The sequence below is a fragment of the Balaenoptera acutorostrata genome, chromosome 9 (assembly GCF_949987535.1).
Source record: "Balaenoptera acutorostrata chromosome 9, mBalAcu1.1, whole genome shotgun sequence".
Classification (NCBI taxonomy): Eukaryota; Metazoa; Chordata; class Mammalia; order Artiodactyla; family Balaenopteridae; genus Balaenoptera; species Balaenoptera acutorostrata.
In genome coordinates this window covers 86121189-86142476 of record NC_080072.1, presented here as the reverse complement: position 1 = coordinate 86142476, position 21288 = coordinate 86121189, and the positions used below count along the sequence as shown (strand labels likewise).

The window sequence follows — 21288 nt, the reverse complement described above, 5'->3', positions numbered from 1 at the left end:
AGAAATTGAAATAAAAACAAAAATAAACAAATGGGACCTAATGAAACTTAAAAGCTTTTGCACAGCAAAGGAAACCATAAACAAGACAAAAAGACAACTCTCAGAATGGGAGAAAATATTTGCCAGTGAAGCAACAGACAAAGGATTAATCTCCAAATATACAAGCAGCTCATGCAGCTCAATATTAAAAAAAAAATCCAATCCAAAAATGGGCAGAAGACCTAAATAGACATTTCTCCAAAGAAGACATACAGATAGCCAACAAATACATGAAAAGATGCTCAACGTCACTAATCACTAGAGAAATGAAAATCAAAACCAAAATGAGGTATCATCTACACCAGTCAGAATGGCCATCATCAAAAAGTCTAGAAGCAATAAATTCTGGAGAGGGTGTGAAGAAAAGGGAACCCTCGTGCACTGTTAGTGGGAATGTAAATTGATACAACCACTAAGGAGAACAGTATGGCGATTCCTTAAAATACTAAAAATAGAACTACCATATGACCCAGCAAACCCACTTCTTGGCATGTATCCTGAGGAAACTATAATTCAAAAAGAGACATGTACCACAATGTTCATTTTAGCACTATTTACAGTAGCCAGGACATGGAAGCAACCTAATGTCCATCAACAGATGAATGGATAAAGAAGATGTGACATATATATACAATGGAATATTATTCAGCCATGAAAAGGAATGAAATTGAGTTATTTGTAATGAGGTGGATGGACCTAGAATCTGTCATACAGACTGAAGTAAGTCAGAAAGAGAAAAACAAATACCATATGCTAATGCATATATATGGAATCTGAAAAAGCGGTACTGATGAACCTAGTGGCAGGGCAGGAAAAAAGACCCAGATGTAAAGAACGGACTTGAGGACACAGAGGAGGAAGGGGAAGCTGGGATGAAGTGAGAGAGTAGCACTGACATATATACACTACCAAATGTAAAATGGATGGCTAATAGGAAGCTGTTGCATAGCACAAGAAGATCAACTCGATGCTGTGTGACGACTTAGAGGGATGAGATAGGGAGGGTGGGAGGGAGGCTCAAGAGGGAGGGGATATGGGGTTATATGTATATATATAGCTGGTATTTTGTTGTACAGCAGAAACTAACACAACACTGTAAAGCAATTATATAAAGATGTGAAAAAATAAAATAAAATAAAATTCCAGAAAAAAAATAATTCTCTGGTTCTCAATTTCCTTGTGGAAAAGGAAAGATTTTGATCTAATTTATTCCAAAGATTATTTCTGACTCAAACATCTAATGGTGGTTGACAATTTATATACTACTCCAATTATAGAGGGTCATGTGAAACAACATGTTCAAACATGTTAGTTTTAGACTTGCAATTCTGAAAACGTCTCAAGTAAGATCTCCGGAGAAAACACTGTTGTGTTGGCCAACATCAAAAAAGCTGATCACAGAGCAATTTTGATTTAATAATGGGTGACTAAAGTATGAGAATTTTTGCAGTTTAATCAGAGCCATGAAAATAATTCTTGAGCATAGCATTTAGATCAGATATTTCTCAGAGTGCACAAAGTGTTACACACAAAAGAACAGGGAAAGGAACTAACTGCTAAAAGACTAAGTCCCAATTAAGACCAATTGCAATTTTCTAGTTTAAAAATGACTTTCCCGGGCTTCCCTGGTGGCGCAGTGGTTGAGAATCTGCTTGTTAATGCAGGGGACACGGGTTCGAGCCCTGGTCTGGGAGGATCCCACATGCCGTGGAGCAACTGGGCCCGTGAACCACAACTGCTGAGCCTGCGCATCTGGAGCCTGTGCTCCGCAACAAGAGAGGCAGCGATAATGAGAGGCCCACGCACCGCGATGAAGAGTGGCCCCCACTTGCTGCAGCTAGGGAAAGCCCTAGCACAGAAACTAAAGACCCAACATAGCAATCAATCAATCAAAACAATCAATAAAATAAATCTTTAAAAAAAAATGACTTTCCCAACATATTCTCTTTTATTACCTTTTCTTTTCTTTTTAATTTATTAATTTATTTATTTATTTTTGGCTGTGTTGGGTCTTCATTTCTGTGCGAGGGCTTTCTCTAGTTGCGGCAAGTGGGGGCCACTCTTCATCGCGGTGCACGGGCCTCTCACTATCACGGCCTTTCTTGTTGCGGAGCACAGGCTCCAGACGCGCAGGCTCAGTAGTTGTGGCTCACGGGCCTAGTTGCTCCGCGGCATGTGGGATCTTCCCAGAGCAGGGCTCGAACCCGTGTTCCCTGCGTTGGCAGGCAGATTCTTAACCACTGTGCCATCAGGGAAGCCCTATTTTATTATCTTTTAAAATGTGTTCTCATAGTACAAATCATGATCATTTTTTTGGAGGTAGACTTCTTTGTTTTGAGTGGAATTGAAACATACCTATTTACTTAATATAACAATCCAATGTAATAAAATATAAAATTTCCCAATTCCTTTAAAGAAAAATGCTTATAAATGAGAAAAAGGGATAAAGAGAAATTGATTTATTTAGAAAAAGTTTGATTACATGCTAAATCTTGAATTTTGAAATAAAAAGATAAGTTCATAAGGCATTATTATTTTTAAAAGTCAGTAAACATGACTTTCCACTTCCAAGGCCCAGTGTTGACCACACAATACATATAATGGCTATGTGATTTTGCCTAGTCAGCCCTGTTAATTATTTCTTTAAAGATATTTATACCTTTATACTTTCATATTGCTTTCCTTCCATTCTCACAACCTCAGTCCTAGCTCAAGTTTAGAACAATAATGTTGCCTTTCAATACTCATATTTCCTCTAGTTTTCCTTATTCCCTCCATGTGGAACATTACCTCCAAATAAATTTTCCTTTGATCATGTGGTTTACAGGCTCAAAAACATGCAATGGGTCTCTAATAACATATAAGATCCACTATTTTCTAAGTTGAAAATAAATTCTCAGCCTCACTAGATGTTAAAACTATGATACTTTTTTTAAATAAATATTTTATTTTAGAATAATTTAATTTTTTTTTAGACACAAAACTTAATTTAATAGAAATTTTGTTTGTAGTTCTTACATTCTCATTTACAGAAATGTTGCAAAGATAGTACGAGTTCCTCTATACTCTTTACTCAGTTTCCCCTAATGTTAACATTCTACATAACCCTGGTACATTTGTCATAACTAAGAGATTAATAATAGTATGTTATTAACTAAACTAAAGACTTTATTTAGATTTCACTACTTTTCCACTAATGTCTTTTTTCTTTTCCAGGATTTAGTGTAAAATTTTTGGAAATGATACAGACCTAATTGTTTTTTCTAATTCATGAGGAAACAGAAGATAAGATTACTCATGTGAGTTATCTAGGGTCATAAACTAATTAGTGTCAGAACATTAATGTGAACTTGGGTCTCCTGATATGTTTTATTTGGTCATTCATTTATTTAATCAGCCAGAAGCAATTTAAAAATTTTTCCAAACTATGGGTCACTTTGGAAATCTAATGTATTAGAAAAAACATCTTTCCAGAAAAGTACACACGTGAGTATGCATTGAAAATATGTCAGGAAACTCATAAACACACCAAACTTAAGATTTCCTTAAATGCTATACTATCTCCCAATACCTTAACAACACTACATTTAACTATGTTCTAGTTTGGATTTTTAAATCAGAGTTTACTTAAATTGGTTTCATAGCCAACAAATGTTTAAAAATTACTTTTCTACTTGGCCCTTTTAGCTAAAATGTGAACATCTAAAAATATTCAGAAAGTATCCTTTATCCATTATTAATTGCAAAATAAACATTGACAACCCAGTCACTTGCATTGGTGCCATTTTTAGTGGAGAAAGAAAATGGAGGATGTGCATTGGATTTCCCTCTTGCTTTAGATTATGCTCAAATATCTTAGTAACTAATTTTCACTTTATAGTGATCTAGATAATGTAAAGAATTCAGTTAAACTTGGTGTTATTTGTAAAGATATTATTTATGGCCAATAAAATAGCTGTTTTTTGTACTTCATAGAAATTCCTCTTTTGTATGAAATTAATAGATGTCTGCCATATTAGAACTATTGACATGAACCAGATTCATGTCTTTAAATTCTGCACCCTAAGCTAGGTAATTAACATTTTATCATTACTGTCATGGGAAAAGAGAAACACCCTTCATCTAGAGTAAGGAATGTGCCCTAATATAGGACCAGCAATATTTCTACATTCAATCTAGAGCCTTAACATATAGACCAAACCTATGCCAAGTAGTCAAACTACCAAAAACGTCAAAATTGCCAGACCCACTTTTTCATTTCATAACAATGAAATAATAACTAACCATTATTACACAGTACTTATTTATATATTTATGTATTGATTCTGACAACTATAAGCAATTAAACTTATAAAAGTAAGCTATTAGGTAAATATATATATGACTTTTACTATAAAAATAACTGCAACATTATATTCTGATCCTCAAAGACTTCACTATTATGACCTCATAATGCTGGTAAATATATGGAATGATTGAGGTGGAATATTCTAAAGTCAAAAAAATAGACCAGATTTATTTTTAAAAATTAGGAAAGCTTATGATTTCCAATCCTCAGAATTATATTTTCTGGGGAAAATGCTATTTGGTACAGCAGAGAGACAAAGGAAGAAAGAGTTAAATAAAAATGTCTAAGTAGAATATCTCATTCAATTTTGCTATATGTGACTTTTGTTGACACTTTTAAAAGGATAACATGGATGTTATTCTTTGTAATTAAAAAATAGAAATATAATTCTTGAGGCACAACTTAATTTATCCTTTTGGAAACACTATTAAGTCATTTGTCTTTATTATTATTTTTTTTATTTTGTAAAATATAGTGTTTACTATTTTTGGTGCTTCTATAAAGAATAGGATGATCAATAAAGTCACTTAAAAGACTGACAGGACAGGAAAATACCAGTCCAAATATTTTTTAAAAATATAGTCACTAGTGCAGATAAGCATTTTGATTTTTTAAAAACAGGAAGTTATAGGTCAACTACTAGACAGAATTTCTTTGGATGTCTTTCCCCATTTTAAGTATCTATAGTAAGAAGAGTAAATATTTACAGTATATCTCACTCTTGTATAATAATAATATTGACAAAGAAATAGAAGCAGATTTTCTACCTAGTGTTTTAACTAAGTTAGTAACTATTAACTTTTACATGCAAAGAAAAATATACCCAAGTAAGTTAATCTTTCTTCAATTATTCCATGCATATCTCAATATACTAGAAAGATGCATTCCTCTAAATTGTCTATAAAGTAAAATTCTGAATAATATGCCTATATTCACTGTGATTTTTATTATATGCGTTAGACACAAAATGTTTTAGCATAACAGACGCAGAAGATGGTTTTCTGTTTAACCCGGAGGCCTCTATTTGCCACAGCTGATGTTCAGATCCAGAGTTAGAGATACAGATATGGTTAGAAATACGGAGACGTTAAGCAAATATTTTAGGACAAACATTCTTCTTTTTTATTACCTTGAGTATGAAAAGAACTCTGGGATAGCAAAAGTGTAACCTGGATATATTCATATGTGCAGAAATAAGAAAGGAACAGAATCTCCCTTGCTCTGATTCCAGCTTGCTCCCTATTGATGCTTTTATCACTCTTTTGCAGAGGAAATCCTCCCATCAAGGCAAGTCATCTTCAGAAATTATTGCTCCTTATCAACAGTTATTGACCCACAGAGATAGTTTGCCCATGGATAAGAACTCAGGCTCTAGGATAAGACAGCTATGAATTTGAATTCTGACTCCTACATTGTGTGTTTTTAGCTGTGTGTTCTTGGTGACTTATTTAACCTTTCAAAGACGTAATTTCTTTTCATCTGAAAAATAAAGATAATAACAGTGCTTAACTCACAGGCTTGCTATGAATATTAAATGGGTAATGTGAATAAAAATGCTTACAGAGAAAAAGTAATTCAATGTAACTTTGTTACCGCTATCATAACATTTTAGAGCTATAAGTTATTTTAGTAATCATCTAGGTAATCTCCTTCATTGTAGAGATGAAGGGACCAAGCCCAGAAACATTATCAGGTTGGCCAAATATTACACAAAAGTTAATATCTTAACCAAGATGAGACTTCAGTTCTCCAGATTCCTAGGCTAGAAATCTATTATACCAAACTCTAGTCTAAAAAATGTAGTTTATGGAGTTTTAAACATGATGCCAGTGGTCTAAAGATACCCATAAGTTAAGTATTACAACTTTCTGAGTACCCAGCTTTTTTAGAGATTATATAGGGCTAGCTATATCTGTGGGCAGATTGTGAAGTAAGGATACTGCAGTCATCTTATAAAAATTCCATGTACTACTCCTTAATTTCCTCCTCAAGCCAAACATCCTACTGCTTCTTAAATATAGAAATAAAATTCAGTCCTTGTTGTGGATGTAATGCTTGTGTCCTCCCAAAATTAATTTGTTGAAACCCTGCACCTGAATGTGATGATAGGAGGTGGGGCCTTTTGGGAATTAGTTAAAATTAGATGAAGTCATGAAGGTGGAGCTCATGGAATGGAATAGGATTAGTGCCCTTATAAGTGTCATGAGAGCTTGCTTCCTCTCTCTCTTGCCATTATGTGAGGATAAAAAGAGAAGTCAGCCATCTGCAAGCTACAAGAGAGCCCTCACAAGAACCTGACCATGCTGGTACCATGATTTCTGACTTCCAGCCTCTACAGCATGAGAAATATATTTCTATATTTCTAGTAGAAATTCTTTAAAAGTTAAATAACTCATCTTGCAAAGTCCTTTTCTTTCCTAGATTTTTTTTTACATAATTGATATGTTTTTTAAAAAGTTCTCAAAGACAAGGACGTGTAAATAGAATTGAGGCTACAGTTCTAGGCAGATTTTAGCCTTTAGATTTTTTCCCCTTGTTTTAGGCAGAATAATAACCCTACCTCCTGTCCAAAAGGATGACAGGAAGTAGGGTTTAAAAAAAAAAAAAAGTCCATGTCCTAATCCCTAGAACCTGTGAATATGTTACGTTACGGGGCAAAAGTGAATTAAGATTGCAGATGGAATTAAGGTTGCTAATCACCTGACATTAAAATAGGGAAATTATCCTGGATTATCCAATGGACTCAATGTAGTCACAAGGGTCCTTAAAAGTAGAAGAGGAAGGAAGAAGAAAAGAGTCAGAAAAAGAGATGTGACAGTGGAAACAGTGTCAGAGAGATGCAATATTACTGGCTATATGATGGAGGAAGGAAGCCACAAACCAAGGAATGCAGGTGGACTCTAGAAGCTGGAAAAGACAAGAAAACAGGTTATCTCCTAGACCTTCCAGAGAAGAATGCAGCTCTGATGATACCTTGATTTTAGATCAGGGAGACCCATAACAGACTTCTATTCTATAGAACTGTTAGATAATAAATCTGTGTCATTTAAGCCACAAACTTTGTTGTAATTTAATTAATATATATGTTATTACATACTGTAGGGGAGCAAAATTCACCACCCCAAAATGTCTCCTTGGTGTGTAGATAATTTTTAGCTGGAAACAATCAAGGCCTCAAAGACTCAGGAAGAAACTTTTAGCTTCCCTCTAACTTCCTAAAAGAATAGAAGGACTATTCCAGGAAAGGAGCTATCACCATAGATAACTATAGTATGAACTAGGTGTGGTAGACAAGGAGGAACCTAGCAAAATCTATTCCTTAAAATTCCTTTCCGTGTCCCATTGTCTCTGTATGGCCTAGCAAACATTTCTTTACCAAACATTTGCTTTTCTGTCTCCATGTGAATCGTCCTCCTCCCCTCTGAGTTCTCAAACCACTACCCCCAATATCCTTTTTAGTCTTTAGCTGAAGATAATATTTAAGATGAGGGTTTGGATCATTTGGAGAGTTACTTATTTTTCCTGGGTTTCTCCCATGTTATTAAACTTTTGTCTGATTTTCTCCTGTTAATCTGCCTCATTTCAATTTAATTCTTAGAGCAACCAGAAGAACCTAGAAGGATAGAGGAAAATGTCTCTATCCCTAACAGTATCTCTGCTTAAATTAGGCTATTTGCCATAAAAAGAGTCAGTGTTTATCACATGACTAAGACTTAGTCATCAGCAAAATGCCTTTGCTAATAAAAACTTGTAGGAATAAGCTGATTACTAGCTCAGTTCTGAGTCATAGCTCAAAATGCCTTTGGTCACATTACCAAACCCACTGTTTCTTTGGAACTGCCAGATGAGGTCTGTAATCCAACTATCACACATCACTCAACATGGCTAAACATAAAATATGAGAATCAAGTGCAGAATAAGATAGTCTATGCCTTCATGGAAAAAACAGGTTGAAATAATAAATGAATGTCTACTGTGTTCCAAGTATAAGAGCTTTATAAATATCATATTTAATCCTAACAATAATCTGAAGTAGATACCAATTTAAATATGAGGACAATGGGCCCAAAGAAATTGAGTTCCTAAATTTCAGACAATAAGTTTCAGACTCTGGATTTCAACCTAAGCACTCTGATTCTGGTTCACTTGACCACTACCATATCCTGATCCATTGTACATCCTCTGTTATGATGAGCTGTTTATACAGCATTGGTTAGAAGGTAACTTGGTTTGAACTGAAGAAGGAGCCTCTCACAGTGAATGAAAAATAGGCATTCTGAAAAGTCTAGAAGTAGATCAATTGTAAAATGAGAAAAAAAATGCTTAAAGGTTAAGGAAAATTTTATATCAAAGTAGTTAAAGAGTTTTTCTACATTTTTAGTTTGCACTTAGCAAGGAAATACGATTGATTCTGCTCAGGCAAATAATTTGACTATTCATGCCATTTCAAAATTTGCTGAAAATGTTCTCAGTATAAGCAATTATTTCAGTTCCACAGATCAGCAGAATGATGTTAAGAGACCATTGTTTGTAATGTGCATTATTTTAAAATTTGGATGAGTGGGAACAATGATGATTGTAAACATAACATTTATTCAGAGAAAAATGAAAACGTCAAACATGAAAAATTCAAAATTCAATAAACATTTCTTTTTTTCCAGAAATGAAACTAGTAATAAAGTGCCCTAGGTGAAGAGGAAATGGTCCTTGGGCATTACTGCATGCAACAAGATGACTCACAATAAGTCTAAAAAAATAAATACTATTATATAAAAGTTATGGACTTGGTTTAGAAATCTTTATTCATTATGTCCAAATGAATATTGAGGTAAACAACATCTGATCATTCCAATTCTAGTAAACTTTAGGAAACTCAATTATTTATATCGTATGAAATGTAAAGTAGCTTAATTTATGTAATGTCATGTTCATAGGAACATACTTTGTAATAATTAAAAATTAGAAAAACAAAACCTGTGTTCACCAATAGAGGAATAGATGAGTGAACATTAAAATATAGTATAGTCATATGCTGAAATGTTGAATAGTAATTAAAATGATGGGCTAGAGCTATCTATGTCTCAACAAGGATAGATCTTAAAACATAAAATTTTTTAAAAGTTAGAGAAATGTTTATACAGTGAAATATCACTTATGCAAATTAAAATAAATGAAATTCTATTGTTTATGGATACACATGGGAAAGTTAATGTATAAAACACTAGACTTTGAAACACAACAAATTCATTAGGGTATTTGTCACAATGAAAGGAAGGAAAAATTCCAAAGGAAAAGTCTTATTTATTTTTATTAAACAAGATCTGAAGCACATATAAAGTCTTAAACAAGTGGTGGGATCATGGGTATTATATTATTCCTTTTAAACTTTAGTACTTCAAAGTATTTATAAAAGTGTTGTTTTTTCAATCAACTATTTAAATATTTCAGGCAAAATGTATTTGGAATGAATTATTCAGAAAATTATTTCAATTTCTCATTATATCCAAATAATCCACTCTCTTACAGTTTATGATAATTATATAGTCTTGCTAAAAATAAATTGAATATAAACTTCTCTGAAGAAGGCAGGGGGATCAAGATGGCAGAGGAGTAGGACGTGGAATTCACATTCTCCCACAAAAACATTGAAAATACATCTACAAGTGGAACAGATTTACAGAGAACAGCTACTGAATGCTGACAGAAGACCTCAGGCATCCAAAAAGACAAGAAAACCTCCATGTAATTGGGTAGGACAAAAGGAAAAAGAAAAAGAAAGAATGGGGACAGGGTCTGTGCCCCAGGGAGGGAGCTGTGAAGGAGGAAAGGTTCCTGCACCCTGGAAAATCTCTCTACTGGTGGGGATATCAGCCTGGATGGGAGGGGAGTTTCAGAGCCTAAGAGGAGAGAGCAGCAACAAGTTTGTGGAAGGCAAAATGGAGTGCCCTGCACTCCCCAAACTGAGACACTCCTCTGTCAGTGCAGGTGGGGGTTAAATGCTGAAGCTCAGGATCCAGAGGTCAGATCCAGGGAGAGGACCAGGGTGAGATGTGCAGAAACAGCTTGAAGTGGCCAGGCTGTGGCAACTGAGGGTTTACTCTGAAGAAGGCTGTGCCTGCCAGAGAGGCAAGTCGCCATTATTAGGAGTCACACGAAGAGAGGGGTAGGACCACCATAAGAGCTTCTTTCCCTGTGAGCACTCCCAGGCAATAGGACACCACCTACAGGAGCTCCAGGGGAAGGTGTGAGTCACTGCCACCATCTTGGGCTCCAGAGGCAGGCACTAGCCACCTCTACCAGACCCGTGAGCTGATGCCAGGCCCTGCCCCTGTTGTCCCAGGAGGGTGCATATAGCTTCTGCCACTAGAAAATCTACCTGCAGTCACCAGGACCTGTCCGAGCTGTCGCAGAAGGGTATGGATAGCTCCCACCACTAAGAAATCTATGAGCAGGAGCCAGGACCTGCCCCTGCTGTCCCAGGAGTAAGTGGATAGCATCTTCCCCTAGGAAATTCATGAGCAGGCACCAGGACCTGCCCCCACTGTCCAAAGCAGGCAAGGGCTGCTGTACCTGCACATTCCATATCAAGGGAATAACAGCCACCACATGCTGAGGAAAAAGGCAGCAAACAACCAAACTAGGAGCAGCCCCTCGATTCTGGAAAAGAGGGTGGAGTAGAAGGACCTAAGCTCATCTCCACTCATGAAAACACCAAAATCAAAACTAACTGCTGAATAACCATCAATGAAAATAACTGGAACCAACCAAAAAAGATATTTTACATTCAAAGACAAAGAAGAAGCCACAATGAGACGGCAGGAGGAGCACTTTCACAACATAATCAAATCCCATACCCACTGGGTGGGAGACCCATGAACTGGAAAAAAATCATATCACAGAGGTTCTCCCACAAAAATGAGAGTCCTGAGCCCCACATCAAGTTCCCCAGCATGAGGGTGTGGGAGTAGGAGGAGGAATCCCCAAAGCATTTGGCTTTGAAGACCAGTGGGGGTGGAGTACAGGAGCACCACAGGACTGGGGGAAACAGAGACTCCACTATTGGAGGGTGAACAAAAGTTTTCACGTACACTGGAATCCAGCACAAAACAGTAACTTCATAGGATCCAGGGCTGAATCTACCTATGAGTCTTGGAGGGTCTCCTGGAGAGATGGGGGTTGGCTGTGTGTAATTTGGGGGGCAAGGACACTGGGGACAGAAACCCCAGAGAATAGTGGTCATCGTGAGCTCCCCAGGAGGTTGCCACTCTGGCATCAAGACTCAGCCCTACCCAACAACCTACAGACTCCAGGGCCAAACAACCAGCAGGATAGGAACACAGACCCACCCATCAGCAGACAGGATGCCTGAAGCCATACTGAGCTCACAGCCACCTGTAAACAGGCTTCCTTGACACAGTCCTGCCCACCAGAGGGAGAAGACCCAGATCCACCAACCTGAGGGCAGGCACCAGCCCCTCTCAACAGGAAGCCTGCACAAGCCTCAGAACCAAACTCACCCACCAGAGGGCAGACACGAGAAGCAGGAGAAACTATGACCTGCCAGCAGAAAGGAGATGACAAACACAGAAAGTTAGAGAAAATGAAATGGCAGTGAAATATTTTTCAGATGAAAGAACAAGATAAAAAACCACAAGAACAACTAAGTGAAGTGGAAATAGGCATCTACCAGAAAAGAATTTGGACTAACGATAGTAAAAATGATCCAAGATCTTGGAAAACGAATGGAGGCACAGACTGAGAAGTTACAAGAGATGTTTAACAAAGAGATAGGAGATTTAAAGAACAAACAAACAGATGAACAACTCAATAACTGGAATGAAAAATACACTAGAAGGAATCAATAGCAGAATAACTGAGGCAGAAGAATGAATAAGTCAGCTGGGAGACAGAATGGAGGAAATCGCTGCCATGGAACAGAGTAAAGAAAAAAGCATGAAAAGAAATGAGGACAGTCTCAGAGACCTCTGGGACAACATTAAACACACCAACATTCATATTATAAGGGCCTCAGAAGAAGAAAAGAGAGAGAAAGAACTGGAGAAAATATTTGAAGAGATTATAACCAAAAACTTCCCTGACATGGGAAAGGGAACACTCACTCAAGACCAGGAAGTGCAAAGAGTCCCATACAAGATAAATCCAAGGAGGAAAATGCAGAGACATATTAATCAAACTGACAAAAATTAAAGACAGAGAAAAAATAGTAAAAGCAACAAGGTAAAGCAACAAATAACATACAAGGGGAGCTCCATAAGGTTATCTGCTGATTTTTCAGCAGAAACTCAGCAGGCCAGAAGAGAGTGGCACGATATATTTAAGGTGATAAAAGAGAAAAACCTACAATCAAGAATACTCTAACCAGCAAGGCTCTTGTTCAGATTCAAAGGAGAAATCAAAACTTTTACAGACAAGCAAAAGCTAAGAGAATTCAGCACCACCCCCCCCACACAAAACCAGCATTACAACAAATCCTAAAGAAACTTCTCTAGGCAGAAAAGAAAAGGGCACATATAGAGTCAAGAAAATTACAAATGGGGAAACTTACCGGTAGAGACAAGCATAAAGTAAAGGTAGGAATTCATCCCCACACAAATATGATAACAAAACCAGCAATTATGAGAAGAGGAGAGTACAAATGCAGGATATTGGAAATGCAATGGAAACTAAGAGACCAGCAACCTAAAACAATCTGGTATATATACAGATTACTATATCAAAACCTCATGGGAACTACCAACTAAAAATCTACAATAGATAAACACACGCAAAAAAGCAAAAGCAATCCAAACACATCACGAATGATAGACATCAAATCACAAGAGGAGAGAACAAAAGATGAAGGGAAGAAAAAAGACCTTCAAAAAAGAATCCAAAACAATTAACAAAATGGCAATAAGAACATTCATACTGATAATTATCTTAAATGTAAATGGATTAAGTGCTGCTACCAAAAGACATAGACTGGCTGAATGGATAAAAAACAAGACCCGTATATATGCTGTCTACAAGAGACTCACTTCAGATCTTAGGGACACATACAGACTGAAATTGAGAGGATGGAGAAAGGTATTCTATACAAATGGAAATCAAAAGAAAGCTGGAGTAGCAATACTCATATCAGAAAAAACAGACTTTGAAATAAAGAATGTTACAATAGACAAAGAAGGACACTACATAAAGATCAAGGGATCAAACTAAGAAGAAGATATAGCAATTGTAAATACATATGCACCCAACATAGGAGCACTTCAATATATAAGGCAAACATTAACAACCAAAAAGGAGGAATGGACAGTAATATGACAGTAGTGGGGGACATTAATACCACAGTCTTATCAATGGACAGGTCATCCAGATAGAAAATGAATAAGGAAACACAGGATTTAAATGAGACATTAGACCAGATGGACTTAATTGATATTTACAGAACATTCAATCTGAAAGTAGCTGAATACACTTTCTTCTCAAGTGCACATGGAGTATTCTCTAGGATAGATCACATCTTGGACCACAAGTCAAGGCTTGGAAAGTTTAAGAAAACTGAAGTCATACCAAGCATCTTTTCTGACCATAAAGCTATGGGATTAGAAATTAATTGCACAGAAAATACACTAAAAAACACAAACACATGGAGGCTAAACAATATGCTACTAAATAACCAATGGATCACTAAAGAAGAAGAAATTAAAATATACCTAGAGATAAATGAAAACGAAAACATGATGATCCAAAACATGAGATGCAGCAAAAGCAGTTCTAAGAGGTAAGTTTATAGCAATAAAATCTTACCTCAATAAACAAAAGAATTCTTAAATAAACAACCTAACCTAACATCTAAAGCAACTGTAGAAAGAAGACAAACAAAACCCAAAGTTAGTAGAAGGAAAGAAGTCATAAAGATCACAGCAGAAATAAATGAATAGAGATGAAGAAAACAATAGCAAAGATCAATGAAACTAAAAGCTGGTTCTTTGAGAAGATAAACAAAATTGATAAACCTTTAGCCAGACTCATCAAGGAAAAGAGGGAGAGGACTCAAATCAGTAAAATTAGTAATGAAAAAGGAGAAGTTGCAACTGACACCACAGAAATACAAAGGATCATAAGAGACTACTAAAAGCAACTATATGCCAATAAAATGGACAACCTAGAAGAAATGGACAAATTTTTAGAAAATACAACCTTCCAAGACTGAACCAGGAAGAAATAGAAAAAATGAACATACCAATCACAAGTACTAAAATTGAAACTATGATTAAAAATCTTCCAACAAACAAAAGTCCAGGACCAGATGGCTTCACAGGTGAATTCTATCAAACATTTAGAGACCAGTTAACATCTATCCGTCTGAAACTCTTCCAAAAAACTGCAGAGGGAAGAACACTCCCAAGCTCATTCTAGTAGGTCACCATAACCCTGATAACCAAAACCAGACAAAGATACCACAAAAAAAAAAAAAAAATACAGGTCAATATCACTGATGAACATAGGCGCAAAAATTCTCAACAAAATACTAGCAAGCTGAATCCAATTGTACATTAAAAGGATCATATACAATGATCAAGTGGGATTTATTCCAGTGATGCAAGGATTCTTCAGTATGCACAAATCAATCAGTGTGATACACCACATTAACAAAGTGAAGAATAAAAACCATATGATCATCTCAATGGATGCAGAAAAAGGTTTTGACAAAATTCAACACTGACTTATGATAAAAGTTCCCCAGAAAATGGGAATAGAGGGAACTTACCTCAATGAATAAAGGCCATGCAAGACAAACCCACAGCCAACATCATTCTCATCAGTGAAAAGCTGAAAACACTTCCTCTTAGATTAAGAACAAGGCAAGGATGCCCAGTGTCACCACTTTTATTCAACATATTTTGGAAGTCCTAGCCACAGCAATCAGAGAAGAAAAAGAAATAAAAGAAAACCAAATTGGAAAAGAAGATGTAAAACTGTCATTGTTTGCAGATGACATGATATTATATATAGAAAATCCTAAATATTTTATCAGAAAACTACTAGAGCTGATCAATGCATTTGGTAAAGTTTCAGAATACAAAATTAATGCACAGAAATCACTTGCATTCCTATACACTAACAACAAAAGATCAGAAAGAGAAATTAAAGAAACAATCCCATTTATCATTCCATAAAAAAGAATAAAATACCTAGGAATAAAGCCATCTAAGGAGACAAAAGACCTCTACTCTGAAAAGTATAAGATGCTGATGAAAGAAATCAGAGATGACACAAACAGATGTTCTTGGATTGGAAGAATCAATACTGTCAAAAGGACTTAGTACTCAAGGCAATCTACAGATTCAATGCAATTCCTATCAAATTACCAATGGCATTTTTCATAGAAGGAGAGCAAAAAATTTTTTAAATTTGTATTGAAACACAAAAGACCCTGAATAGTCAAATCAATCTTGAGAAAGAAAAGCAGAGCTGTAGGAATCAGACCCCCTGACTTCATACTATACTACAAAGCAACAGTAATCAAAACAATAAGGTACTGGCACAAAAACAGAAATATCAATGAATGGAACAGGATAGAAAACTCAGAAATAAACTCACACACCTATTGTCAATTAATCTACAACAAGGGAGGCTAGAATATACAATGGAGAAAAAGACAGTCTCTTCAATAAGTGGCACTGGGAAAGCTGGAAAGCTACATATAAAAGAATTAAACTAGGACACTCCCTAACACCAAATACAAAAATAAACTCAAAATGGATTAAAAACTTAAATATAAGGCTAAATACTATAAAACTCTTAGAGGAAAACATAGGCATAACACTCTTTGGCATGAATCACAGCAAGATCTTTTTTGACCCATCTCCTAGAGTAAGGGAAATAAAAACAAAAATAAACAAATGAGACCTAAGGAAACTTAAATGCTTCTGCACAGTAAAGGAAACCATCAACAATACAAAAAGACAACCCACAGAGGGAGAAAATATTTGCAAATGATGTGATCGAGAAGGGATTAGTCTCCAAAATATGCAAACAGCTCATGCAGCTCTAGGTCAAAAAAAAACAAGCAACCCAATCAGAAAGTGGGCAGAATATCTAAACAGATAGCTCTCCAAAGAAGACATACAGATGGCCAAGGAGTATATGAAAAGATGCTCAACATCATTAATTATCAGAGAAATGCAAATCGAAACTACAATGAAGTATCATCTCCCAGCAGTTGAATGGCCATCATCAAAAAGTCTACAAACAATAAATGCTGGAGTGGGTGTGGAGAAAAAGGAACCCTCCTACACTGTTGGTGGGAATGTAAATTGGTACAACTACTATGGAGAACAGCATGGGGATTCCTTAAAAAACTTAAAATAGAACTACCATATGACCCAGCAATCTCACTCCTGGGCATATATCCAGAGAAAACCATAATCCAAAAGGATACAAGAACCCTAATGGTCATTGCAGCATATTTACAATTGCCAAGTCATGGAAGCAAGCTAAATGTCCATTGACAGAGGAATGGATAAAGATGATGTGGTATATATATACAATGGAATATTATTCAGCCATGAAAAAGAATGAAATAATGCCATTTGCAGCAACATGGATGGACCTAGAGATTCTCATACTAGGTGAAGTAAGTCAGACAGAGAAAGAAAAATATTATATGGTATCACTTGTATGTGGAACCTAATTTTAAAAAAGATACAGCTGCATAGCACAGGTAGATCAGCTTGGTGCTTTGTGACCACCTAGAGGAGTGGGATAGGGAGGGTGGGAGGGAGAGGCCAGAGGGAGTGGATATGGGGATATACATATACATATAGCTGATTCACTTTGTTATACAGCAGAAACTAATACAACATTGTAAAGCAAGTATACTCCAATAAAGATGTGAAAAAAAAAGATAAAAGTGAACTCATTTACAAAACAGAAGCAGACTTATAGATATTGAAAATAAACTTATGGTTAACAAAGGGGAGACATGGCACCGGTGGGATAAATCAGGAGCTTGGGATGAATACCTGCACACTGCTATATATAAGATGGATAACCAAAAAAGACCTACTGTATAGCACAGGAAACTGTATTCAATATTCTGTGATAACCTATATGAGAAAAGAATCTAAAAAAGAATGATTATATTTATATGTATAGCTGAATCACTTTGCTGTACAACTGAAATAACACAACATTGTAAATCAACTATACTCCAAAGAAATTAAAATATTAAAAAAATTTTTTTAGAAACCTGTCTGAAGATTTCAAAATAACCAGACAATATAGAACATTTTTCAGCATTTAATTCAGGAAAGAAAATTGGAAATTTCAAGCTCTTATGATCTTAATACTCAGTTTAACTTTACAAATTCCTATTTGCTCTAAGAAAGTTCAATTTTATCTCCTCTTAGAGAATGTCCATGAAACATCCACCTGTCATTTCACTTTGAGTATCCTGGGAAAGGGAAGTATACTCTACACTTGTGGATTCATAAATCACTTGTGCTATGTGGAATAGAACAATTATACATAGCTGAAGTGTATAGATTGGTATATATAAAACCAACAGAAAGCACTTGGGCAGAAACACATCCAGAATCTGAAAACCAAGTCACACTGAGATCATATACCTAAATTTAGTTTTCTAGAAACTTACCAGGAACCAAAGTACATTATTTTTAATGGTATCCCAGATAAAAATGGATGTCAAAGGTCATTGAGTCCAATCACTCTTCTGAAGCATGGAAGACAAGTTGAAACAGCAAATGGTTTGGATTCCAGGGTCTCAGTAATTAGCTACATTTCCATCAAGGAAATGGGAATAAAATTACCTGATTTCAAGCACTGGATTGCTGCCCTTCTCAACTCCTAATCTGTTCTCTCTACAACCTTGGAGATCTTTTTAAAGTACAAATCTGGTCAAGTCACTCCTCTGCTTAAAACCCTTCAATGTCTTTCTTTGCTCTTAGGGTTAAGTTGAAATCCCTTAACATGAATTACAGCTTCAGTTGTTCTGACTTCAGTCTATCTCTTCATCCTCATTTTAGTCCACTCCTCCTGTTGCTCTAATACTCTCATCAGGTCCTTTTGACCTCAGTACTAGTCTATTGTAATAAACTGTTTATTTGTATACATCTACCATTGTCTGTAGTCTCCTCCATGAAGGCAAAGATCATATTTATGCTGTTTATTGTTGTAACATTAGTGACTATCATAGTGCTTGGAATATAGTAGGTACTCTACAAGTATTTGTTGAAAGAAGGGAAGGAGGGAGGAACACAGAAACAGATGGAGGAAAAGTGTTAATTTTGAGGATAGACCAAACATAAAAATATTTTTATAAAGTATTATTAGAAATTATAATATTTGAGACCAGTCAGAGAAAGTATCTTTTATAATCTACCCAGACGGCAGCTCAATTTGTTCATCTATGTCTCCATTTGTATTTTGGTGGGGGAGAGGAGGGGGGAAAGATCATAACAGAACAAAATATTTCAATGCTCACAATGTTTTAAATGATTCAATTCTTCAGACTTTATTGATCACCAAGGATAATTACAAACTCCCACCAATGTGAAAAAGATTATTAAAACTCAAAGACAACACCCAAATGCACAGAGTCTGTGTGGCTTGTGGGGTTTCCTTTATTGGTCACATGTAAACAAAGCCAGCTATAGCAATGATATTTAAGCTCAGGGTATAACTCCTCACATGGTTGATCCATTCTTTACACATCATTTTTTTAAAATGGAGTTTCTATAAATCTACCCTAACTTATACAAACAGGAAACATATGTATTAGCTCCATGATGGGAAAAATCATAACCATGGTAGGAGTATATAGGTGAGGTGGTTGATCTTCAGGAACTTTTCCTTACCCCATGGTCTAGAGAACAAAGTGCAGTGATCTAGAGCACTGATCTAGAGAAGCTTCTTAATTCCATTTAATATGGAAATCACTGTCAGGTCATATGTATTATGCCCAGAATTGTGTTAGAAAAATTGGGAGAAATTTAAAAGAAGCAAAACCCTTATATAAATACCCTAAAAATGACATGTAGTTCTTAAGCAACTTTATCTTGATTTTATATTTGTAATTTCTTCCCCTTTCTCATGTGCTCCTCAGGAATCTGGAAATACTTGTCTTTTATCTAAGAAACCTTAACTTCCCTCTGTAAAGATGTGGTATCCAAAGCTTCAAAGTGTCACCATTTTGTTTGTTATTATAAATCAACATTTATTATCTATGTATTTAAAGTTTCTGCTTCTGGGGTTTTTTTGTTAGCCTGGGTTAACATGGTAGTCATGCTAATAAAAATATCCATGGTCGCCATTTCTACTTTACTGTTTTACAATGTGATTTCTAAGTCATTTAAATCATGGAACTAATGAAATAGCTTGTACACCAAAGCTTAGCATTAGGCCCCAAAGTCTACCAAGTAGGAGATATTCATACTATTTTCTTAGTATAGAGATATTTATCTTATCAGTACATTTATTCATTAATTTGATAAGTATTTATAGAGTGCTTATTATGTGCTAAACATTTTTTTGTAAGTTTTGGAGGTATAATGATGAGCCAAGAAGACCTGGTCTCTGCCCATATGGCACTTAATAGCTAGTGCCTGGAGCTTGATATCTACCAGGCACAAAACAAAGATGACTTCAACTGTCAAAATGTGTAGAGTTGTCAAATATGACCTTTAAGATAAATAGAGTTTGAAGTTTTACTCTGTACCCAGTATATATTTAACTTTAGAGAGTCCCTATTTATATTCATTATTTAGAAGAATAAAAACAGACAATTATCTTTTCTATCTTATTCCTTTGATTTTTATAAACATTGAGAAACATTTTGAAAATGTTAGGATTTCTAGTGTGTTGCAGACCCTTAACATTTACTCTCCTGTATTTTTTTCTTTTTTTTTGATTTTTGGCTGCATTGGGTCTTTGTTGCTGTGCACAGGCTTTCTCTAGTTGTGGCGAGCGGGGGTTACTCTTCATTCAACTGTACAGGCTTCTCATTGTGGTGGCTTCTCTTGTTGCACAGCATGCACTCTAGGCGTGCGGGCTTCAGTAGTTGTGGCACGTGGGCTCAGTAGTTGTGGCACATGGGCTTAGTTGCTCCACGGCATGTGGGATCTTCCTGGACCAGGGCTCGAACCCATGTCCCCTGCACTTGCAGGTGGATTCTTAACCACTGTGCCACCAGGGAAAACACTGCTCTCCTGTATTTTAAACAGGAATACCTAAGGAGGACAGAGACTGTGGGAAATGATAAACCTGCATTTACCTCTCAGTCAAGTCAGGTTTTCCGTGTACTTTCTTAGGGTACAAATTACATTTTGTGTCATAATTGCTATCTTTCAGACTGGATGGATCTACTCATATTATCTTAGACAATAACAGGATCAAGAAAAAAATAGAGTCTCACAAGTGACAGGCTATTAGTATAACGCAATGCCAAAGACAGGGGGAGAAGGCCAAAAAACACTTACTGGTAAGTGGTTGGGCTGACATTGATGCGTCGAGGGTGACTTCCCGATTCGAATTTGCTTGCCAGAGTGACATTATTTCCAAACAGGCAATATCGTGGCATTCTTACCCCAACAACTCCAGCCAGCACAGAGCCTGAGTGAATGCCTATTCTCATCTAAAAAAGAAAAGGAAAAGGATATATTTATGTTTTCATTTGGTATGCTATTATTTTAATAAGAGGTACTGCTGAACCATTAAACTCCTAGCTCCTCAAAGATAGGGACTGGGGTCTTGGTCATTTTTGCGAGCCAAATATCTGGACTATTATATCAGTAGTATCAATGAACATGGATGGTGTGGAATAAATGAACAAATGGATTAATTATAAGAAAAAAAACTACATTTAATTTTCTATT

The 21288-nt window shown here is 35.9% G+C and overlaps 1 protein-coding gene across 1 annotated transcript in view; it reads right to left on the bottom strand.

Annotated features, from left to right (window-relative positions):
- The window catches only part of GUCY1A2 (guanylate cyclase 1 soluble subunit alpha 2), a 428733-nt gene that overhangs the window by 28375 nt on the left and 379070 nt on the right, over positions 1-21288 (bottom strand). The window contains exon 9 of the mRNA XM_057552036.1: positions 20893-21047. Coding sequence (XP_057408019.1) covers positions 20893-21047 — 155 coding nt within the window. The remainder of the gene's footprint in view (positions 1-20892; positions 21048-21288) is intronic.